We start from the raw sequence: 26720 nt of genomic DNA, 5'->3' as shown, positions 1-26720 counted from the left end.
AATATATCATTGCTTTATGATGTTAATTTAACAGTATATCGGATGCATTAAGCTTAAATTTTCCAATGAAAGGCTAAGATAATGCGAAAGTTTACCGGATTTTTGAAAGAGGGATGAGACATTTAATCGAAGTGGAATAATTTTAATTAAAATCAAACAATTAGATTCGGTGCATTACAGAACCCTAATGTAGATGTTTCAAGCTCCTATCTGCAAAAGTGTTTAATTTTGTATTATTTGCCAGAAGAAAAATCACGGATGCGTGTTAATTTCCTTTTTTCCCAGGGTGATCATATCGAACCAACGGTTCTAGCACATCGGGAGAGGGCTCATTTCAACGGAAATCAACATTTCCGGTGTCCCTTTAATTTGACCAAATAGATTGGACGGCTACTAGCCGCCCTCTCACGTCTTCCCCCCCCCCCACAATTGTTCGATCAAAAGTTTGAGATAACTAGTTTCTTTAGAATTAGTAAAAAATTCCAAAACTGTAACTTTAGATTTAGTATGATCGATGTCACCCCTGAGGATCTTGAGATGAAAGTATGCTAAGGATAATATACGACCTACGAAAACCAGTTTCATAGCCACAAAGACAAATAACGTGTGACAGAATGGATTGGACTTGTGTTGCTTGGGCTATATATTCGCACATTAGGCGGGTGAGGGTAAGGTTAGGTTACTTTACCCCCGCACCTCTCTAATGTGCAACTATATAGCCCAAATTATACTACTACATAAACTAAAGTGTTATTTTTTCATCATATTTTGGCATATTTCATTAGGATTAACCTAACTTAACTTCTTGGGTGTGTTCCGTATAATTAACAAGTGGCTCTTTATTTTTCAGGACCAATAAGACCGATGCTTATCGAAAATTTTTCAAAATTGTCATTGGTGTCCCTGTAACAATAGCTCAAATAGAGTAAAAAGGAAAACAGTTTCTATATTTTTTTTTTTTTTGAAAAAAAAAACTGGGGTTTTGGATCGACAAGGAAAAACAAATTAAAAAGAAAAAGCAAATATTTCGATTAGGTCACCGATAACCAATTTTCAGTGATGGGAGTATAAGCTAAAGGTACCGGTTCGGGAACAGGGAGAAAGCAAGGATTTTGTTCCATTCTCCGCGTAAAGATGCGAAAAGTCATTTATCAAAGTTTCAAGGGTATTTTTCGCTTGAGTAAAAAAAAAAATCCATGAAACTAAAGGTATTTTTCTACATCTAAGGTGTTATTTTACCCCCTTCCTGTGTTTGGGCCTGTATAGAACATGGCAAAGAAACATAACAATTACTAATTACAATGATAAAGAGTATTATAATTCTAGTATTTGTAGCGATTTCTGGTCAGTAATCTAGTGATTTATGTGCTGATTTATTTTTTTCACAAATCTAGTGATTTTTTTCTGACCGGGTGGCAACCCTGTATATGACGAGATAACAATAAAGGTTATTACCGTTTCCTACATTTTAACTACTCGTCTAGGTTGTAGGTTTTGGGAAGTTTGACACGATATTGTTATATGAGGACTATACTCCTATTTTGCTGAGGTATCTTCTACGAGAGAAGATATCTGGAAGTGCGAATCTAGAGAATGAGCTAGTTTTGTGCAAAGATAAGATTACCGGTTCGGTTAAACCTAGAAATATTCCCCCCTTCCCTCGGCCTACCACAGAGTGGTAGTCTAAAGTGACATGGGAGTAGAGACGTCCAATGTAGATTTCCACCGATAGATTTTCGCTGTCGAGAGACTATTCGGTAGGTTATAACGACAGAACGTTACAAGCCGTAGTCTACTTACATTGTTTATACATAGGGTGTGGAGTGTGAGCTTCAATATTCTTCTGGTCACCTCTTTTACCCTTTACAAAAGAAAACATGAAAACGAATGCACAAAAGCGACTTGAATACACAAAGGCGCCACCAAATACCCCCTCTTCGATTTTTTCAATATCCCTTTTTCCCGGTACATATTCATGTATATATATGTTACCATGAATGCCCGAAATCTCTTTAATGTCAACATTCACCGGCGAATGTCCGAAATTCCTTTTTCACTGCTTGGATTTAATTAGCTTCGCGATCAGCTTTTTCAGTCTTATGCAAGTTATGACGGTAAAACTTAGATAGGTCAGCTTTTATTATGTTAATTTAGGTTATGTTAAGTTAAATTTGGTTATAAATATCAGAAATGGGTTAAAACCCTAGCCTAAGCTAACCTAACCCCACTTAACCAAACCTAATCTAACCTATCTGTCATCATCAAACCTTGCATTAAACTGATGAAGTTGAATGGCAACGCTGACTAAATCCAAGGAGAATAAAAGGTATTTCGGACATTTACCGGTGAATGTGAACATTCACCACTTTCGGATATTCGCGGCAACGTATACATTTAATACGTTTTCATTGTTTTATTTCTCTTGAGATGCAAATTCGGCGCATGTATCTCGTGTCAATCATTTTCAACCATTAATAAAAAATGCATTCTCTAAAAACAAACAAAAACTTTTCTAATAAAAGTAAAGACTTTTCTTTTCAGTCTTGTTTGAGAGTTCGTTTTGGGAACACGTTACTTTTCTATATTAACCTTTTAATAAAGTATGGTTTCAAAATGTGTGATTCCCCTAGAGACATTTATATAATTGGATAATTTTATTTACCTGCTATTGACATTTTTGCTGTTTAATATAAATTCCATTGGGATTTAGTGATTTATTACCTACAGAGACTTGGACTAAGAGATTTAATTAACTAGAGGATTGAACTCTTTGAACTCTTTGTACATAGCAGCAGCATCTTTTATGGATCCAGGATATTGCGGCATCTACTTAAAAAGAATAACCATAAAAACAGGTGGCGTGCAGTGCATTAAATGCAACAAATGGTCTCATTTTAGCTGCGGAAAAACTAAGTACTCAAATGACTTGAAGAAGAACTTTGTGTTCGTAATTTGTGCACGATTTGAATTGAAAATCATGTATTTAGCAGTAGGCATCAAGACATGGCTAATTGTAGAAAGAAAAACCCAAGACAGATAGTCCAAGTAAATGAGAGGCGAATGTTTAAATGGCTGCACGGGTAAAAGACGGGAGTAAGTATGACTCTCTTATTGGACAAACACTTTGTTAGTTTTTGGAAAGGCACACCCACCTAGAGTCTCAGGCAGGTTGACCAAGAATTTAAAATTGACATAGGACCGTTAGATTTCCTGGAATGAGAGGCAGACAAGGCACGCCCGCCTACGGTCTTAAGAAGGTTGACCGAGAATTTAGAATTGACACAGGACCATTAATTTGCTTGAAATAACAGGCAAACAATCGTTTAAAGCCATCTTTATCTTCCAAATAGTACCTATTCATTGCATAGGCTCAGCCTCGCATTCTGAGAAAATTTCAATTGTTCGCAAATTTTTCAAATTTTTGGATCACTTGCCCGGATTCTGGGCGGGTGAGCGCCCCCAAGTATTGTCCCAAATTCCTCGCTCAATTTAGCACTTGTTCACGGATGCCCGCCGTCTCCAATCGCTTTCCAAATAGTATCTATTCATTGCCTCAGCTCAGTCCACCAATCTGAGCAAATTTCAACTTTTCACCAATTTTTCAAGTTTTGGGTCACTTGCCTGAGAAGCTGTGGAGGTGGGCACCCCCAAAAATTGACTAAGTTGAAGTAAAAAAAATAGCAGTCCAAAACAGCCAAATATCAACGAGAAGAACCATGATCAATTTAAAACGAATAATATTTTCCCGAGTGAAAACGTGTCGACAAAATCACCAGCAGTTCCTGGCGTAGCACCGAGACTTATAGCTGCTGTAGAAAATATAACGGTAGAAAGAAAAGACCACTCAGGTTCTGCCCTGAGTTGTCTCATATGTTGCGGAACGACAAAAGACAGCCCCTCATTTGATTGTCATCAATGCTTACACCACATGCATGTGGCCTGCGCTGCAATTGATGCAGTCATATTTCTTGCCCTGCAGAAGCCCTCGGGACGATTATTTATTTTTACCTATGAAAAGTGCTTAAACCAGCTAATAAGACCGGCTAAAAATGTGCCTGTACTGATGTATCTGTTCAATGCAGTAGCTGTGTTACCAGTCAAGCCACTCATACTGAACGAGAGTATTCTCAGTCCCTTCATACAGATGAAGAGACTCATACAATTAATCATACCCCCGAGCGACGTGTTTGCAGATTTCACATAAGTGGAGGCTGCAGAAAGGCGGAGCATTGCACATTTCTTCATGTTTGCGTGTATTTTTTGAAAGGCAGCAGCCATGACGAGTGTTGTCTCCTACCACACAAATCTCTGTGTAAGAAGTTTGCTGATGACTTTTATTTAATGAATTTTTGTCCTAATGTGCAGCATCTCAATTTCCGCATAAGGAGAAAGCTACACGCCAAGACTGAATTGCGAAGTCCAAAAAACGGGAAGCGAAAAAATGCACCTCTGTTGATGCAGGGCTGCCAAAGACGGCCATATCCATTCCCTCTTATTCGTTTGAACCTAATGCCACATGTCCTAAATCAGCCAATACACATCCCTCCTCCATCATACCAGCCCCCCCCCCCCTCTTGGAACCCTGAAGAAACTGGCAAGAACCAAAATTAGCCAGCCTTCCGCCAATCCGTCCGGTCCAAACAACTAACGGGGTTAGAATTTTAAAGAAATCAAAGATTCACCCAGCCTTCAAACCCTACTTTCTGAGTTTCCCAACTTGAAACCGATTCAGTGTGCTGGCAAGCAAACTCGAGAACGTAGTGTAAAGCCCTTAATTCATCCCTATTTATTTCCGAAAATATTAGTGTCAAATGTCCGGCCACTTATGAACGAAATGGAAGAGGTCGAACTATGCTTGAGAAATGAACTTATTGATATTGCTTGTATCTATGAATTGTGGTCCACGACTGAAAAGTATGTTGCATTTGATGGATATGATACCTATTTCAAACCAAGAATGACACCCAATGACATTACAGTAACACATGGTGGTGGTGTTGGTATTATTTGTCAATCATCTATAAAAAACAGAGTTCTCAATTTCAGCAATATACCAAATAAACACGGTTTGGAAGTCTTATGGTTGTGGTGCAGGCCTAAGAGGCTACCTAAGGAAGTGATATGACTGGTGATATGTGTTGTTTACTATCCGCCCCGTAGCCCTTATCGTAAAGACCTTGTGAATTACTTACTGAATTACACTGACAATGTACGATCCTTAGTTTCCTAACGCTGGTATCATAATGAATGGCGACTTTAATGACTCGGATCCCAAATGGATGAGCAATTCACTGTCACGAAAGCAGATTGTTAATGTGCCAGCAAGAGGTAACCGTACGTTAGATCTCATCTTTAGCAACTGTCCGGAATATTTCAATACCTCAGTACATTACCCCCATTAGGTATGAGTGACCATCTGTGTCTTGCTTGGGTACCTAATCATTTTATCCCAAATAGACAAAAAGAAACAGTGTGGTGTCCAGGCCTTACACACCTGAGCTAGTAAATCTTTACAAGAAATGGCTCAAAAATCGTGAGGCGTGATTCCCTCTCACTGTCTGATGGTGACAAAAGGGCATGTTTATTTTGTAGGGAATTATTCGAAAAATACTTTGAAATCCCCCCCCCCAAAAAAAAAATAATGTGAAATCTAATGAAAAACCATGAATTACTCAAGATATTCGGGATATGATAAAATTGAGGAATGAATTGAGCTTAACTGGACTTGAGGAAGATTTCAAAAGATTAAGAAATACAATCGTGTATAAAATAAGATGTTCACATAAGCAGTATGGTTCAAAAATAATAAGCAAAATATATCCATTTAACCCAAGGAAGTTCCATCATACAGTTTAGAATATTATCGGTAAAAAAGGGACCTAAGTTGAAGTTAGAGATAATGGTGGTGAACCCCTGCAACCTAATGAGATTAATAAATTTTTTGCATCAATTTGTAAAATTCTCCCGCTGCTAACAATACTACCGCCTAATGATTCAGTTTCAAATATCCCTATCCTAGAGATTGATTCAGTTGTTAAGAAGTTGAAGGCACTTGATCCTCGTAAATCTAGTAACCCAAGTGAAATACCAATTAAATTGATTATTGAGTGCGCTAATCTTTTATCTACTCCTTTAACGGCAATTTTTAACCAATATTTTATTGATAGTATATTCCCTAGTATTCTTAAACAGGCGTATGTTACCTCAATCCCCAAATGTAAGGCCTCTTAGGATATTACTGATACGAGGCCGATTTAAAAAAAAAGGCTCTTTCGAAAGTGTTTAAAAGTTTTATTTTTGATTGTTTATTTAGAGGACATATAAGACAACATAGATTCTCAACAATTTGGATTTAGACCCAGGCATAGTACAGTTCATTATTTATTGCATTGTTGGATACCATCCTTAAACATTTAGAAAAAAATGGGGCTTATATTAATGCATTATTTTCTGATATAGTTGAGGGTTTTGATAGTCTCGACCATAATGTAGAAGTGGAAGAAGTTAAGGTTATGGCTGCCCGTTCATTTGTTGTACGTATGCTTGCGAGTTTTCTTTTTAAAAGTTCTCAGTGTGTCCAACTCCCTGATCATGAGCCATCTGGATTTTTAGATATTTTTTGCGGTTCGCCACAAGGGACTAAATTAGGCCCACTTTCTTTTCTAATTGTTTTTAATCGTATTTTAGCAACAGTTCGAGAGCGTTTTAAATTCTCTGATGATTTGACTGTTTTATCACTGCAACTAAGCCCTCCCTCTATCAAACAATATAACTTAACGAGAATTATTAATGACCTAAAAACTGAATTAGGAAAGGTAAAACTGACGGTCAGCGAAACTAAGAGTTCTTATGTGACTTTTTTCCTTCGTAAAGCTCGACAGCCACTCTTCTCTTATTTCCCTACTGCTGGCAAAGAAACTGTTAAAGTACTTGGAATACTTTTGGACGAAGATTTAAGATGGAACTCGCACGTTGACTATCTGACTAAAAAAGGAACCTCACTTTTACATTCATTTTTCAACCTGAAGAGATTTGGTATGCCAACTGAGGTTTTAAAGTCTGTATACTGCAGATACGTTAGACCTTCTCTTGAGAATGCATGTCCAGCTTGGCGTCCGGGTTTGACGAAATATCAATCCGATAGACTTGAGATGATACAAAAAAGAGCCGTAAAAATTATACTTGGACATAACCACTCAACATATGATTATGCACTAAAACAGCTCAACTTGAATTCACTTGATAGTCGTAGACATGAGTTGACATATCGGTACATGAGTGAGAGAGTAACACAGAGAGTGGAACAGAAAAAAGAGAAGCAGCATGTTGCCTTAGGGCGACAACATGTCGCACTAAAAACATATGATCATACTGTTTCTGTGAAAGGGGAGGTAAAATTTTGACACATGAGTGACACATCGTAGACATGAGCTGACATATCGATTTGTTTGTTGACATATTGTTTGAATTTCCCAGCTCATCGTGATTTATAACCTGATCTCGAGAGCCACCCTACTGAATGACCAGTCACTAGACTCCGACAAATAAAAAATAATTGTCCATAGTTAATGACTTATCCAGCCTCTAGTACCGAGAGATATTGCAAATCATTTGACCCCTATTTTACTCGGTATTTTAATAATGTTAACTTGACAAATATTTAATGTTTGATGCATTTTATTTTCAGGTATTCGCCTGTGAGTGTTTTTGAATGTACCAACTATTCATATATTTAATATTCTGATATATTCTATATAAACGCACCATTTTAACCGTGAAATTTGATTCTTGACTTATATTAAGTTTATATTAATTTTGTTATGACTTATTTTAATTTATTGACCTCTGAGCAGTACTTGCTGCTTTAAATTTTTTTTTGTGTCGCTATTTCATTGTTATTGTTTTTTTATCCTTGTTTTGGGTCTTTATTTGTGTCATGACATGCTCATATTAGCTATTGCCATGAATAAATTATATTCTATTCTAAAAGAGCGAACTTAAACCCAAAACGACCAGACATAAAGTCAATTAATAAATCAAACTTGAAACGAACATAACTTACTATAAATAAAAAAAAATCGAAAACAAGGCCAGATTAAAACACATCATCAAGTCAAACTAAAACGAACACAAACTACTACAAAAAAGTGTGGGGATGCCAACCCCCAAGATCCCTAAAAGCTAGAGATTTGGTTGCAATAGAATGACTCATAATATTTAACCCCAATTAAATTACCAAAAATAAATATCCCAAATAAACTGCCAAAAGTCTCTAATATTCTGTTAAAGAAGCTTCAAGAATTTCTTATATTCAAAAGTTTCTAATATTTCAAAATTATTCTAATATTCTGTTAAACAAAAATTTGTATTGCAAGATTCGCAACACAACATCCTGTGGTGTAATGACGGAAGTAGCGATAAAATTAGCAAATCTCACATTTCTCCTTGTTTTGTGACAGTTATTTTGCTTTCAAAAAGTTGCTACTACTACAAGAATTACTGCCTATAACTAGCATTCACTCTAGGTATGCAACGTTTTATACTAAGCTATTAAGTTACGTTACGTTAAGTATAACCTTTAACACTTAAACAAGTCCTTTCATACTAGGTTAACATAAAAATCCATAAAACTAGCACAATCATTTTCTTAAATTATTACAGTCATCATAACCAGAGTATTCAAAAATAAAAATATGGAAAGAGGGTGGAGATTGAAGATCTGATCGAGCGCGAAAGACTTTCTAAGGAAATTTGTATGAATTTATTTTAAAAATTTATAAATTGCCCACCCAAAAATACTACATTATTGTTGTTATATTGGCTTTTCCCTGACGTGACATTACGCAGCGTAAAATTACATCTAGAGCTCGAATCTACTTGGTACTGCTTACGTTACGGAGATCTTACGTAATCCGTAAGATTACGTGATGTAAGGTAAAATCTTAGGTTATGTTAGTCAGAAAGGTTCTACGGTGTAGTGTCTAAGAGCCGTTAGAACAGTTCTAGAAACTCTAAATTTTAAAAAAAATTACCGCATAGAGTTCTTCCAGGAGTTTCAAAACAAAGAGACGAAAAATTTAGCGTAGGACGGTGACGACTGAAATCGACCTCGATCGGCAACAATTGTTTCATGAAGTAGATTTTACCAATAAGCCCAGATGCTCGTTCAACCTTGACATTCCTGCGACTCATTTCGTTCACAAAAGCATCAGGATTGAAAACATGTCTTAGTGAACGGCTCCTGCTAACTGGCACGGGTTTCATCGATATCTTTAAAGATTCTTTTTCTGAGTTAGTCAATAACGCATACCTATAAAAAACTATTTTATTATTCTTAGTGAACACAGCGGGAAAAATTAATCAAAACTGGACATTCCATACTCAGTAACAAAAAAAAACTGTAAATTTTATCCGTTTTAGTTTATATTTTGGTATGCACTGTGACCTTGTACCTGGTAAGCCTTCTTCATACCAAGCCAACATCATCTGCAGAAATACCATAAGAATGTCAATAAAAGCAGTAAGAAATAAGAAGAAAGCCAATGTTATGACTAAGAGGTCTGTAAACAGAAAATGAGAAGTCTTTTTTTAACCATAATTTTAGTGGGCTAAGTTATCTAAAAGAATTCGCAGAATGAATAATTCCTACAAGGAAAAGAAAATTTGAGGCTAAAGCCGACCCAGATGTATATCTATAAAAAGTGTTACATAAAAACCTGCACTCGTGAGGGGGGAGGAGAACTGTGCCATACATACATCACTTCCTCTCCTTAAAAGACTAACAATGAACAAAAAAGCAAATTTAGGTAATATGAGGGAAGAATGTGGCGCTCTTTTTTTACAAGAAAGGATAACAGCAATTTTTTCATACTTTCGCCCTCACCCACTTACTTTTGATTTTTGGTCACTATGGAAGAAGAAGAAGTACTCCAAGAGAATTTCCCTCAAAATTTCTACCATATATATCATTGACTTTTTTCTCTTTTACGAAAAATACGGGGGGGGGGGGCTATACAGGATTAAATTTATTCGATAGGCTACTGGCCCTTTGAAAAACGATTAACGGGAAATGTAGGGGTGTATTTGCAGCATCTAAAGGCTATTGTTATAGGCAAGAATTGATGCAAAATTATTCTAAATAGCTCTTTAGTTGATTTTGGTGATATTGTTAGATCATTGCTCCTTGTCTATTTTCAATTTTATTTGTTTTTGAATACATTTTAAGTTTTTCAAGTGACGTTACCTTTTTTTATTCCTAAATTAGTAGTGCCAGGTTCTTTGAAGTGATATGCCACTGATATTTTACATCGCTCCATCTCGAGGTTATAAATGACTTTTGAATCTTCCTTTGAAGGAGTCGACATGGGAAAAAACTTTTTGCAAAGTGAACACAGCAGGAAAAATTGAGAAACTAGTTTTTGACGTTTCAAACTGTTTCTTGCATAGGTTAAAATACCATGAATCATGATAAAACGAGCATAGAGAATGCACAGAGAATTGTATAGTCAATCCTTTAAAGATTTGTCTCTTCTCTTTGAAAGTTTCCCATTCTGTTTAGTTAATTATTTCTGCGCGTAGTTTGTATTTTGTTTTTTTTTATTCCTGAATTCATGGTGCTAGGTGGAATTATGAATCTATTTTGCCGCTAGTCTTTTACATTACTCTATCCCAAGGTATATACTGTTGAACCTTCTTTTGAAGGAGTCGACAGGGGAAAAACTCTTTGCAGCGTGAAGACAGCGGGACAAAATAAGGAGGGGAGGTAAAATTCCGGAGGATAATACCACCTGTTTTGCCCCCTCCCCCTTCCCTCCTGAATTTGAAAATGACATGGATCTTATTTAATCTTCGAATTCTAATTCTTTTATTGCAAGGGTCAAAACACTATTAATTATAATGAAATAAGGATAGTATGGCCAATAATAACTTTTTCGGTATAAAACAGACAATTGAATTTCTTTTAAAAAAAGTCAAATGATAGGTCTTTAGGAATTATAATTAAAATGAAACGAAAACCTCAAAAAACTGGTAAAACTTCTAATAAGACAGCTAACTTCGCAAAGAAAAAAATATGCAGCCAATTACAATCCCCCCCCCACCCCCCCCCCCCCGTGGAAAAAGAGAGAAAATATGAAGAGAAAAAGACATGGCAGAGCATGAAAATGTATCTTTTTTCTGGATAATTATGGCTATGATTTGTTGTTGGCCAGAAACTAACCAGAGTTACCCCTCTTGTAAAACTTTTTCTTGCCTATCCTTTCACCCCTGCATAATAGAATTTAAGGTGATTAAGGTATGGTTAACAGGGGCGCAAAATGTTGGGGGACAAGCCCTTGCCCCCAAGATTTTGAGAATAACTGCAACGTTTGATAAAAATATAAAAATAATTAAGAAATTTTCAGCCAGTTTAAAGAAACTTTTTTTTTTGTATTTTTCTCTAAACGAAAATCGATAAAACCAACTCCCCTTCCCCCTAGATTTCGTAAAGTTTGTTTTAAAAAATCATGGGTCTCCCTCGCAATTTCATGAATTCGCCACTAGTTGCTGCATCGTAAAACAAATTACGTTTGTTCAACTGACAAGTGAGATACTCGCTACTTCACTTTGTATATAATGGTAATGGATTTGTTAGAAACAATTTTCCAACGTCTGTCTACGAACTAGAAACGCGAGATGTCTAAAACGACTCTTGAAGATTTGTCGAAAGATACGGCATTGTTAATGTAAAAAGGATTGTGCCGCTTCTATTGTGGGCGGTGCCGTGGAGATGCTTGTTGCACATCTTAGGCGCGTTTAGAGTAATTAAAGAAAAATATCTTCGCCCTTCCTTCCAAGAGATTTTCGTCAAATTTCCTATACTCTTTGGGTTACGACTAAAGGCAAGGAACACATGAAATTAAAGATAAACAGATCTTTAACAGTTTCTGTCTATAAGAACAAACAACCATTAACTTTAGAATCATTATAGTGTTACCGAGCTGAAGAAAAATAAATTCAAACCAAATCAAAATTTTAATTAACCAAAATTGCAGTTTTAGTTGGTTTATAGAAACCGCTAACATACACGCCTTTCATTCCTTGAAGCTTATATAGAACCCTAATCCTTTCTAAACATAAATGTATCTTAGTAACAAACTATTGTAACAAAGTGTACTGTAACAAACTTAGTAACAAAGTATATATCTAACTAATAACTATACTTAGTATTGTTTTTGAACCCCTTAGATTTTGATCATGAATTATTCTCTCTATCCACACGACTAATTTTATACGCCAAAATTTTGTTGTTGGCAAGTTGGCAAGCAAAGCTTAGCATAAAAATGTTATTTATTAAACAGTCACCTATTTTTTTTTTACAGATTTTGGTCTAAATACTTTTTGTAGATATTGGGTTAAAGCCAACAAAATATATCGGCACGAGAAATCTCATAGCGTAATTTTAGTCAAAATAAAGATTCCTGGGAGATTATAATGTTTAATGTTCATCTGTAATTTGAAGATTTTGATATTAAGAAAACTTACTCTAAAGAATATTTTTTCGGTATCAATTTAATGAAGTAGCATCAATAGATAGATCAGTGTATAGATATAGATAGATATAGATATATTTCTCACAAAAGATTTTACAAATACAACAAAACACACCAAACATAATAAGTTCAAACACTTAAACCCTCCCTATGTCTCATCCCCACACTCACAAAATTTCCCAAATTTTTAATATCCACTTTGCAACTACTTCCTATTTTATTTTCTAACAAACTTCTATGGATGACATCCCTCCCAAAAATTTTCCTTTCTAAGTACCTTCAGTTCTTCACAATAACACATAAAATGTTCTAAATTTTCAGAATCCCCGCACGTCGGACGTGTGAAGGGAACACTCCGTACCTCAACCCTCCCTAAATACGTTCTTCTCCCCCTAAATGGCATAAAATTTCCCCTTAGAGATAAAACCCATTTTAATGTATTATTTTGAATCTCAGATCTTTTATATATTTATTATCACCAGGCTTCTTTTATTTTTCTACATATTCTAAGGGATTCTGACTAGATCTTGTCTCCTTGCCAAACCTGATCTCTTGCTATTGTATCACTTTTTCCACAGCTTGTGCAATAAGTCCTGTTTCCACCCCAGGTCCAATGCCATCATTCCACCCGCCTGATAGCTCACAATTGTCTAGTATACTCTTAATTTGCACAGGCCAAGAATATCTTCTTTTATCCAATAACATTTCGTTGAAAACATTTTTTGTTAACCGATAATCTGGCATAGCAATAATTTTTTCCATGTAACCTACCATGCGCACTAACCGTTTATTTCTTAAGCTAAAAAGATCCAGGTCACCCTTTGTAACAATGCTATAAAACTTTGTATATAACCCTAATAATCTTTTAAAATAATGAAGCTGTGTCCTCTCCATTTACGCCCCCCTTCGTGTCGCCATATCTCTGCCCCATGAAAAAAAGCAGGTTATATTCTACTCGCAAAAATACGCTTTTGTAGCTTGATACCCTTTACTATTATATCCTTAATACAACTCTTTAAGAATATGCCAGTTAAACTTTTACCTTTACTTGACATTAGAGCTATGTTTCTTGTCCACTTACTATATGAAATAATTCTACCGCCTAGGTAAACATATTCCTTCGCTACTTTCATGACTCCCCTACCGGAACTAAAATTTTCTTCAGATGTCTTCGCGACCTTTACAACAACCATTACTACTGACTTATCTAGATTTGGAACCAAACTCTGGTTCTGAAAATATTTTTATAAACTCTATATTACACGCTACAAATTCTCTCTACTATTTACCAATAAAGCTATATGATGGGCATACAAAAGTGCGGGCATTTTCTCTATCAAATAATTGTAATTCACTTACTTTCCTCTCCTTTAAATAGCTTTCAATGTCGTTAATATACAACGAAAATAACTTCGGTGACAAAGCACACCATTGTTTTACCCCTAACCTGCTAAATATTTCCCCAGATGTTTCTTACCAACCCGCACTACAAAGGCTCAAGGGCCCAAGGGCCATATAAAAAAAGAATTATACACAAAACAAGGAGGAAAATGTATACAAACAAAATGTGAAAATGTAAAAGTAAAACAAAAATGAATACAAAACGAAACAAAATACAAAGCGAAAAATACCTAAGCTAGAAATAAAATAACTTAATCACATATACTTTTCCTTCTTTCTAAGCATTTGTCTATATGCACACCATCTCGAGTTATTAATGTTGGGTTGCTAGTTGAAGAACGTCAGGAGGCAGCAAATCACCCCCATGTAAACATTTTCCCCTGAAATCAGAAACAGCGAGCACTCACGGAGAGAAAGGTGTAAATCTTCTTTGGGCAAGTATACCACCCCTTTGGAATAACATCAAATACCTTTTGCCTGCTCAGAATTGGATGGCAATTTGAAGTTAGCCATATCCAACATAAAACCAAAAGCAGTAAAGCAAATTTAAAATGAATTTTCTCTCCAAAACCAGGTTTAGTCAGATTACAACATAACATGTTAAGACACAATGTAGCACTTCTTCAATAAAAATAGAAATATCAAACCTTTGACGGAGTTCTTTATCCTTTGCATGAAATGCACTTAGGGAAGGACTCAATTCAAAAGCTGGATTGTATGCTTCCTCAGATTTGAAATATTCTTCTTCGTTGAACGTTTGTCCTAGAAACATTAACACAGCTAAATTAAACATAATAGGAATGGTTAATTAAGTCAGAAAAGAACGAGAATTCTTGAGGAGGCTCGAAACTGGGACCTGCTGTAAACTTTAAGACCTCTTTTTTACATCCTTTTTTTTATATTTCCTTATCAGTTAAAATCCTATAAGTAGATTATATAACAGGACTGTTAAGCAGTCTCTGTTAGATCATAGCCTGAAAAATGAACTCCGTAAACAATGGAAAAAAAAACAAAAAATAGAAATTCAATAGATAGTGAATAAACGTGAATAAATCCTCCATGGCTCTTAAATGAATCAATTAATCAGCCTCTATTAATCAAAAGTTTTCATGGGGATCAAAAACACACACAAAAAAAAAATTGATGGCTCAATGTGTTCAGAGTGGGTACTTACAAATATATCCCATGAGAGGGAGGGGCTCATTGCAGGATGCATGTCCATAAGGTCAGTTAAGGTATGTTTTCTATTATGAGTGAAATTATTTTTCTTTTTTTTTCGGGGTTTTGCAGAGTGAGAATATATTTTTTTTTTTACTTTTACAGTTATTGTCCTGTTGTTTTTTTGTTACTTACTCCTCTAGCGTGCATTTTTGTACATAAAGGATACAAATGAATTATTATTATTATTATAAGCTACATAAGCAAACACAATTAAACATAAACATATTCCTGTCATTTATAGGGCTAATAAAGATCAGGAGGAATATGAGAATCATTTATTGATGAAATTGAATTGAAGCTACAAGTCTGTTAAAAAGAAAACTTATCTACTTAGTAAATAATTAAAAACCGTTTTTCTTGCTTAATTTTTCTTATCTACTTAGTAATCTATTTAATTATTGTTCCCCCATGCATTCGTGGATAAGTATCTAGCTTTCAACTCTTACATAGCAAGCTCCATTCTACAATACCTAGCGTTGAAAAGATTGATGGTTTTCTACTTACTTATAGTACATCTTCTTTCTATTATCCTGTTGTTATGTCAAAGCAATATAACCCCATCTACAGAACTTCTGAATGCACAGAACTGAATAGTAAAGCAAATTAGAAATCACTACGAACTATAAAGTCAACTAACTAAGAAGCAGGAATTGCCACAATAAGTGTGGTAACACCGTCCCTCGCCCTGCCAAGAGTTATGGCGTCATATACTCTTATAATTTTCATCCGATACCATTCCAGGCTGAGGGGGTGCTTGAGGGCACATATTTCGCTGAAAATCATCAGGTTTCCTTTCAATCTGCTTTGACGCTTGAAAGGGGCACGATAGTTTTTAAAACTGACCAAATAAGGCCCCGCACTCTTAATGATTAGAGCATCATTTATGCTTGAAATTTCTACGACCATCCGTTCTATGAGGTGGAGAAGAAAAATCACCTTCAAATATAGAAGTGCCACAGTGCTCCTTACTAAGTTAACACCACTAAATTGACTGTCTACCCTGCCAACATAATTGCACCATTGGCATCTCATTGTCCAGATATAATGGGCTATAACAAAATAAAACTTCTCTCCCTTATTTATTTGACTTTTCATGAAAAACAACTCAATTTCTGTACAGGTATTTTTCTTCCCACATCATATAGCTAGAAGTTTCTTCCTAGTGGGAACTGTAAATTGTCGGTATGTTCTTTGTTTAAGGTCAGCCAACCTAAAAGTTCGAAGGCTATAGATCCATTTTACTGAAAATACATTCACTGTGAAATATCACGTTGTTTCGGGCAATTATGTTCCCTTCCCAATCCCCATTAACATCCCTCCTTCCTTCAACTCTATCGGCATTTTTAAAGATCTTACTATAAAAAGAAGATAGTCTTTTGTCTTTTTCTTTTATATTTTCTTTTTAGAAATTTTATACAATAAGATATTATGTATTTGTTTAACAACAATCTACATAGAAAAACCAATATGATTCACCCAAAACCAAATGGATAAGGTGGGGTGAATCAGGTAGAAAATACACATATATAAAATCATTTAAATTCCCTATAATAAGGAAGAAAGAATAAAAAATAAATATAAAAATGAAAATATAAAATAATAAAAATATTACTATGTGGGGCAGCAACTACATACCATGTAGTTGGGGTCACACTCATCAATCAACAAACAATTACAACTTAATTTAAATCTAATCTCCTCCAAAACAAACAAAACTAAAATTCAAACTTACTGAATTATTTTTCATTCAATTTTCTTTTAAGATCACTAAAATTTTCTATCTTCTTCATTTCATTTTCCAAATTATGACACTACAAGCGGAGCATAATAAACATCCCTACCGCTATTATTATGTATATTCCATCGGCTATAAAGTAAACCATTAAAACACTCCGACAGCAGGCTCATATCGTATTTATGTATTTCTCTCTATATTTATATATTACTCTCGACTCCTACCCGCTGACCTTCTTGGGCTTTTTTTTTCTTCTTCTTTTTCTCTCCTTCGTTTCGTTGTTTTCACGTTATCAGTGTGTTTGTATTCTAGTATTAAACGATTAGATTAGCTACTATTATTTGATCTGAATTTTTTTACTGATATTTCATATAAAATGAATATTGATACAACATACTATTTATTTTATATTACTTACATTTATTATTTGTATATATTATTATTATATAATATATGTACTATTATATATCGCAGATGTATAATAGTATGGAATTTAGTTGCGGCCAAAGGTCAAAATTATGAAAGATGAATCTTGAATTATTATTACACACACACACACACACACATATATATATATATATATATATATATATATATATATATATATATATATATATATATATATATATATATATATATATATATATATATATATATATATATATATATATATATATATATATATATATATATATATATATATATATATATATATATATATATATATATATATATATATATATATATATATATATATATATATATATATATATATATATATATAATATATATATATATATATATATATATATATATATATATATATATATATATATATATATATATATATATATATATATATATATATAAATAAAATAAAAAAAAAATAAAAAAACAAAGCAAAAAATTTATATATATATATATATATATATATATATATATATATATATATATATATATATATATATATATATATATATATATATATATATATATATATATATATATATATATATATATATATATATATATATATATATATATATATATATATATATATATATATATATATATATATATATATATATATATATATATATATATATATATATATATATATATATATATATATATATATATCTTTATTTAATATTGACATAAGGTGAACCGCTACAACTGATTCGCAGCAGTTGTCACCTATAATATTCATTACTAATTTCAACTAGCGTCATCTACAGCCAGCATAAAATTTAAATAGCAAGAAATAATCCTTGACCATTTGATTATTTATTTCCGAAGAATATATAATTACGTTAACCCTGTTCTTTATATAGTAAACAAAAAAAAAAAATAGTCAATTGTAAATATTAGTGAAGGGAGTTATGAAGGAACTAACCAGACCTGCAAATTTTGATGTTTTCCCTCCCTCCCCCCTTTTTCAATTATTGCGGGACCATTAGAATCATTTCGCCAACTTAAAGCTAACACCCTCTCTAGCGGAGCGTACAACCACTAACGAGTAATGAAGACTTCAGACGAGCCACCTTTTTAAAACCACAAAATAAATATGTATTGTAGTACATTTCACAAAAAAAACTGCTTATGCTTAAATGAAGCATAATTTAAGTATAAAAGATGGTTAAAACTAAGCCACAGATGATGGTTGTGTTTATCTTCCAAGAACAAGAAGTCAGGTCATTAACACGAGGCTAAACAGATAAAAATAACTGCTGCCAATCGTGACATTTTCTCCATTTTATTAGATCTTCTAGAAAAACTATTAAAAAAAACAACTGTAGTCTCTTTTACTAAAATTACCTTTCTAAAAGGCATGTTGGTTCCGGATCAAAGTTACTCCATAAATTAGCAATTCCAGATCCGCACTAGACGACAAAATTTTACTATGATTGGTTAACTATTATACTCCAGCTCTTTACTATTATCTCAAAAAGCTTAAATCTTAAAAACTTTTACTCCAACCTTAAGTGATATTTAATCACAAAATAAATTTTAAATCCCATTAAAATCAGCCTAACTAATGCACAATAGGGAAACAAGAATTCTTAGAAAGGTACTTGTATAATATAGTCCCTACCTAATATTCTTCTAATATGTTTCTCTGACGCTCAATCCTAATCAAATATACCCAAGTATAAACACATAATACTTTAGAAACAAATTTGGGATATATATTTGCACATTAGGGCGGGTGGGGGTAAAGTATAGCGGGTCTGCATGCCTACTGTGTAAGGTACAATTATTCTGCGCATTATGAAGTAAGAATTGTTTTCTAACTTCACACTATCCAAATACTTTACTCCCTCCCTCCCCCCCCCCCTCCCAAATGTGCAAATATATAGCAAAAATTATATATTTTCCATCTATTCTGTTACTTCTCTTTGTCTTTTCTTGCGCTCAGCTGAAAGAAACTAACAAAAAAAAACGGTTCTATAATAGGTCAATGAACGAACAACTTGAGCGGAAGGCGCTATATCATACAACTACCCTTGGAAGTTTTATGAATGATTGCCAATGTTCGGAAAACTTAAGGAATAAGTTTTTTTTTTTCGTGAGGGATGCACCACTGCTCCCAGGTATTTTGGAGGTTTCTTCTAGGGACCTAATTATTGCGGTAGAAAGTTTTAAAGGCAAGGAAGATAAAAAGAAGATATATTTTCATTGTTATTGTTCGATTGTTTCACTTTTGTGGGTTTTCGCTTCCATTTAGTAAACTGATGATTATATATTCGGTCTTCTGCCAATTATCTAAATATTCTTTAATTTCTCATAATTAGATAATTTCTGAATAATGCAATTAATTTCTCAATAATACATCTGTATCAGGTCAAGTACGTACCATTTCAACTTAGTAAAATCCAAAAGGGAATGATACTCATTGGTACCAGATGATACACTGTTTAGTAGCAATATTTTATATACTGATCTGGTAAATTTACGCATAACTCCTTGTTGAAGAAGTTTAATATGACACAAGGTCTTATCCTAGAGGATAGGATTTGTGGTTAATAGATGTTACAGTTGTGCTTCTAATTGGAACGAAAATATGTTAAAAATACATAAATGAAAGAAAGTGAAAGAAATTAATAAACTTTTTAATACCAAAAATGATAATAAAAGTATGAATATTTGGTTTCACACCCGGAAGCCTTTATAAACGGGAGAAAAGATGAAAAACTTTAAACAAAACATATAAAGAAAAATAACAACACTAAAATGATACACAAAGAAATTAAAACAGAGAAAACAAAGGGGAAAACTCAAATTTAAACAAAATTCGATACGATAGAGAACCTAAGCACAAAGCACAATTGTCTGCTATGCAAGTATGTGTACTATTATGCATTGGAATTATCTTCATAGTTAGAGCATATTCTGTTATATTAGTGTTTTGTGCTTTGGTTCTCTACCATACTGGTTTTTGTTCAAATAATTCCATATCAGAAGATAATATGGAAAGGTGTGTTCTTAGATAAATTCTTAGATTACACTTTCAGATGGGTTGAATAAAGAAGGGGTGAAAAAACGCAATGTTTCCCGCCTTGTGTTGCGATGGACCTCCGAATGTCACGAACCAATCCTATAAATTAGAGTTCAAATCAATTGGCTTTTTTGTATAACATTATCTTTCAATGACCAAGACCAGCCAGTCTAAGATAGAATTTAACCAACATTTCCTTTCTTGTGAATAACTACCTTGGCAACGAGAATTTAGCTAGTACTTTCAAATTATTATAAATCTGACCAAAAAAGTAACGGGTCATTTATCTGGAAAGAAAAAGCGGCACAGCCCCAACAATAACTTTATCTTAATGACAACATGACAGTGTCATGAAAATATACAGCAGAAACTGAGTGGCTACAGTATTTTTTTTTTTTTTAGTGTAGAAAAATTGGAAAGTTGGAAAAGTTGGATACTTAATCTATAATATAAAAAATTACCCTAGATTAAGGTTTGTTCTTAGATAAATTCTTAGATTAAACTTTTAGATGGGTTGAAACAAAGCAATGGTTCCCGGGCCCAATTGGAAAATTACTTTCTAAGGATAATAAATGGAAAAATTCAGAGACCCAATAAAGCAGCATCTTCCCATTGGTCCAAAAGGGCTGTCATCTACTTTAAAAGTCACCACTGTTTGTGAATTTTTATTTTCTGTGTTTGAGAATGAGGTAGGGGAGCAATTTCAGATGTGCATCCTTGAACTTTAACCGCTAAAGGAACTTTAACTGCAAAGGAACTTTAACAATTAAAGGAGTTTTAACAGTTTTCTGATTACTAAAGGAATTGAATTTCCCTTTCCTCTTGTCGTAGTAGTGATTTTAGAAGATTGGCTCGTGGAAAGAAAACTAATTTTTGAAGTAGAGCGACATAATTTTCTTTTCAACACTGAACCATACTCCTTATTTTGCAAAGCAAATTTCACACGATAAGCCTACACCACTTTAGAAATTTCCAGGGACTGACAACCCGTTTGCTGTGGTAAACACTGGAAAAGGTTACATAACGACTGCGTGAATATAACGACGCCATGTTGGTTGTTTGAACTTTAGTTACGCAATAATTTTCAATTCGTATAGTCAAAAACCGAAGGGGGCAAGATTTTTTGTCCTCTGATGGCGCAGTGGGTTTGATCTCGGGTTGGTAATACGGGACCGGAGTCTGAACTCAGCTGCAGGGCAAGGACCTTAGTAGTCACAAACCGTCGTTAATCCAATAAATACATAATGCCGTCTCGTCCCTGGCATTATCAAATTTTAGCAAAACTTAAAAACCTTGTTTGAATGGGATCATGGAAGGGCAAAAGTAGAGCCATGACCCTGTAAAGACACCCCTCCCCCTACTTTTTAGCATAAAACTGGATATGTTGCACATTTTCCGAAGACTGATGAGAATTATTGAGAGTTACTAGTTACTCTAACACCCCGTTTCGCTCTCTCTTCTATTATTGTTTGCAGAAAAACAGACTTGTTCCTTTCGTTTAGAGCGGATTCTAATCTATATCAGTGGGAGCATAAAGTGGGCCCATGATCTATGCAATATCCCGCCCCCCCCCATCCTTCCCAACACCAACATTCTAGAAGAAGATTCGGTATGTTGCAGAAAGTTAGATCCGCAATAAGACAAAGATTTCCGATCACTATGATTAGAAAACAAAAGTGTGCAATAGGTCCCTCCAATATCCCCACAAACTTTTTAACGCAAAGGAAAGTATGATGTACTAGGTTTGAACCAGATTCATGCACAAACTTGTCAGGTGTAAGACTTGAGAACCAAAGTGCATCCATGTCCTATCTAATACTTCCTGTCCCATCCACTTTCAACTAAGAGATTGGGGAATCACACTTTTTTAAGTCATAAATGTGCAGTCATGTACGAACTTAATAGAAGTGGGTACATGACTCTTCAAACACCCCTACAAAACTCTTACAACAAACTGATCAGAAAAGGTTAACACGTCAAAATTCGTTTGAAGCGGAATCGTGGATTCTTCATCTATATTGACAAATGCACGGACCAGGGCCTTAGAATATTCACACCCCTCCAAGCCCCTTCAATTGGTAACTTTTTAGCAGAACGGTGGTAATGTTGCGTATTTAAAAAAAAAGAATGACGTAAGAGTCTCCAAACTGTATCTGAGAACCAAAGTGGAACATTTGCCCTTTCAACAGCTCCACCCTCCATTCCAATTCCAGCTTTCTAGTGAAAGGAAGGCATATTGAACCTTGTTTGAATTAAAACATAAAATCATTCTCAATTTGTATAATTTCAGGCTTAAAATGGACCCTCTATCCCCAATACACCCAGCCGTCTCACCGCGAGTATTTTTAGCTGTAGCATTGGAGCCACAAAATAGACTCTCGGGACGTTCAACCCTATCTCCCAGCGCCAACTTCTCAGCAGAGAGATAAGCTTCTTTTACTTCTTTTTTTTTTAATTGATCGGCTCAAAAATTATGGGACAAGTATCCCATAATTTTGTTTTCTGTCGAGTATCCTGAGCCGATAGATTTTCAAATGCGCATTTCTTAATTCACCTCCCATCGGCTCAAAGCTTATGGGAACAACAATTTTGAATTGCTTTTCCACATAAGATTCTCAAATGCACCAACCGCTTCCGACCCTAACCTACCTTCCTCACTAATATATCTACATTCACTGGACATTTTGTAGGAGGGTACATAGAGCGAAGGTGACGTTAATAAAGAAATATTAGATCCTTGAAACTTACAGTCCAGACTCTAATAGGCTTTTAATTTCCATTTTTTGGAGATTTTTCTTATATGACAAAGAGTGACTTGCAAGCAAGAATCATACCGCTTGTTCAAGGACAAGGTTTACATACCTGTACTAATTGGTCTACCTTTTTATGAGCTTTCCGATACATTTGAAGTACGGAAACAGGGGTTCATGCAAATGGTTACGCAATAATAATAAATAACAAAGCGATATGATGGACTCATTTAGCGCTTATTATTAGTATTTATATGGCAATCAGTCTGCATTGGAAATGAAAAAAAATTATTCCAACATCCAACATACATTTGAAACAAGTAATAGGTGTTGCATTTTGAGGTCACATGGCACCATGTTGAGGCCATTTCTCCTGGCACCATTTTGAGGCCATTTCTCCTGGCACCATTTTGAGGTCGCAACAGGTAACATGCTGCAATTTAGGAAATAAAAATTTAGAATGCGCTAGGTTTTGTGTTTTGGGCTAAAGAATAAAGCATTGGCTTGTATGAAGAGTACATTTCAAAAATAACAACAATCATTACATTAAATTGTTGCCAGTAGATTGTTGCCGTAACAACATTGGTGCCAGGAGATAGAGAACGAAGTTGATTTTAAGAACAGAACGTATTTTGACATCATCTTTAAAGAACAGATCGTCCTTTGTTTTGTTATGTTTTTGTTCTGTTTTTAAGAAAACATTCTTGAGCGTTGCATTTCTAGTGGTGTTAAGGAGTTGACAGCCATGAAATTCAATCGATAATCAAGAACAAATCAAATAAGTGTTGACTTACGTAGAAGAAGCCGATCAAAAATTACGAAAACACTTCACGTTGCCTTAACAACGTATATCTACGTTTATCTTAAGAAAAACACAATCAAGTTTATATGCATGTAAAAAGAAATAGAGAAAACAGCAATAAGCAATGGCAATTTACGATTAGGACCAATACGAGGACTCAATAGCGGGAAAATATGTCCCTTGATTTTTGGCATAACCTCGCACATAATAAATAAACTTAAATTCAACCTTGGAACTCTGCCAACTTTTTCTTGTACATCTTTTGGTAGTGATAAAATGGTGAGGCATCAGTAGCAGTCGCGAAGTTTTCATCTCTAATTTGGGCTGGATGATATACTGCTTTCAAAACAGATGATCGCCATTCTAGATACTCTATCTGTAAAAATAGTAAATAATACTACAGGCATACATATATATATAATATATATATATATATATATATATATATATATATATATATATATATATATATATATATATATATATATATATATATATATATATATATATATATATATATATATATATATATATATATTTCGAAATATAGTTTACCATTAAAATTAACGGAAATAACAGATACCATTGCTATATCAGCTTCAAATGGCGATTCTTCCTCCCTTGATAGTTTTTTTCAAAATATATTTTTGAATTTTTGGTTACTAAGGCCTGGAACTTGTTCTATATTTGATGGCAGCGACCGCTTTAACAAAGGTATTGATGGCTCTCAAATTACATCATTTCCGCCCCAGGAGCGGGCATATCGTTTTTAGCGTCTATGACGCATGCAAAATTACACAAGACGACAGACTGCCTTGCAGAAAATTTCAACTGCATAAGGAACGTGTTATTTTAGCATATGTAAAGGATAGAAGGAGGAATTAATATTTAGTATCTATGACACGTGAAAAACTACACAAGATGATAAATGACTCTGAACAGCTAACGAGAAAGGCATGGAACAAGAAACAGCAACAAATCACTTTAAATTGCAAACGAAAATGTGACTAAAAACTAAAGAATAACAGGATAATTATGCTACTGCAGAGTTAAGATATTACAGAAAATTACGATTGAATAAGGAACATTTTAAATAGGAAAGAGGAATTGAATTTATGACAGAACTTCGTAATTCAACTGAAGTTGCTGATTTGCCACCCTATTATTTCAAACTAAAGAATAAAACGAAGATAATGCCAATTTTAGATATTTCAGAGGACATAGGCATTGGAGCAAATGATTTTCAATGAATCCGAACAGCTAAAGTAAAAGGCAAGTAAAAAAGTATGATGTAATGATGCACAAAAATAAAGCGCAAGCAAGATCTATAGCTACAAGACATTTGACAATCAGTATCACAACGAATGCATCGAATCGTAAATGAGCCTGCGGTTAGAAGAGAAGCGACAGTGACAATCACAACGAGTTCCATAAGGGAACAAATCCTGTAAAATGGATGATTCTTTGATGCATTAACAGGATGGAAGAATTGAATTTATGTCAGACTTTTTTAAACCAATTGCCATTGCTTACTAGACACCTCATAATTAAAACAAAAGAATAGCGAATATATTTACTCATTTTAAACAAGCAACTGTGCATTTATTTAAAACATCTTTTTGTTAGAATTATATGCCTTTTTAGTATTTTTCTCAGGGTGGCTGCCTTAAACTTAACCTGAAGCCATGGCATTAAGAAGAAGTTCACATTATCTGCAGTTAGAAGACAAGCGACGACGAGAATCAATATATACAAGCCTGCCTTGTGCCGGGGTCTGGCCTCGAAATCAGCTATATATATATATATATATTTTTTTTTTACTAGCATATTGACTTTTCTGGCCACAAAAACGATCTAAATACGTCACAACTTTAAGGAAGAATTCGTATTTTTTTCATGGTGGTTGTATCAAACCTATGGTAACGCCAAGATATCAAGAAGAGGCTCACATTGTCTGCGGTTAGAAGACAAGCGACAATGAGAATCAATATATACAAGCCTGCCGCGAAGCCGTATCAGGGCCCGGCGGCGAAGACAAAATGCTCCCGAGCAATAGAATAAGGGCATTAAACAATATGTAGCTATTTTATTTTGTATATATATTATTGGTCTTAATTGTTTTATTTTAGTATTTCTGCTGATGACAGTCACAGTACATGTGACCGAAACATCCAGTATATTTTATGATTTTTATTGTCACTATCTAATAAAAGGATTAACGTCAATTGTAGTCGCACTTTTTGCAAAAGGTGATAAGTCTTCATATGTAAGTTTTAGAAAAATTCACCGGGGGAACAGTCTGGTTAAGTGCTTTAATACGATCAGCCGGGTACTCAATTCAACCCCTAGGCAATTTCTTTGGAAAACATCTAGCCAAACTTCGTCCATTTTGCGGAGCGCCATTGCTTCTGAACCATATTTGACCACTGTCGTCACTGTAACTTCCAATATTCTAATCTTGGTTCGAAAACTTATCTTCATATTCTTCAAAACTATTTTCAACTGTGAAAAGAAACATCGTCATCCAACACATTGCATTGTCATCCAACTTCAACATTGTCAAATCTTAAACTCTTCAGTTTAGTATTCAACTGCTCCTGGGACGTTTCTCTCAAATTCTCATCTTGGAGTCTACCACCGTCACAACTTCCCGGATGGTAATTACCCTTCATATATTTCAGCTTTAAGTTGAACCTTGACTCTACTAGATGGTTATCTTTACTTACAACATCCATAACAGCACTCTTATATACCCTAGTATTGATCCTACCAGTCTTCAGTT

General features: G+C 34.2%; 1 protein-coding gene across 2 annotated transcripts in view; it reads right to left on the bottom strand.

The window, feature by feature from the left end:
* The window catches only part of TAF1B (TATA box-binding protein-associated factor RNA polymerase I subunit B), a 66056-nt gene that overhangs the window by 1686 nt on the left and 37650 nt on the right, over positions 1-26720 (bottom strand). For both annotated transcript variants that reach the window (XM_089090544.1, XM_089090545.1), the window contains 3 exons: positions 24167-24314; positions 14579-14693; positions 9033-9310 (listed from right to left, as the gene is read on the bottom strand). In XM_089090544.1, coding sequence (XP_088946670.1) covers positions 9033-9310; positions 14579-14693; positions 24167-24314 — 541 coding nt within the window. The remainder of the gene's footprint in view (positions 1-9032; positions 9311-14578; positions 14694-24166; positions 24315-26720) is intronic.

The sequence above is a fragment of the Artemia sp. Qi Xiang Cuo genome, chromosome 6, assembly GCF_049724085.1.
Source record: "Artemia sp. Qi Xiang Cuo chromosome 6, ASM4972408v1, whole genome shotgun sequence".
NCBI lineage: Eukaryota > Metazoa > Arthropoda > Branchiopoda > Anostraca > Artemiidae > Artemia > Artemia sp. Qi Xiang Cuo.
The sequence above is the reverse complement of the archived record's forward strand: the minus strand, read 5'-3'. Positions and strand labels throughout refer to the sequence as shown.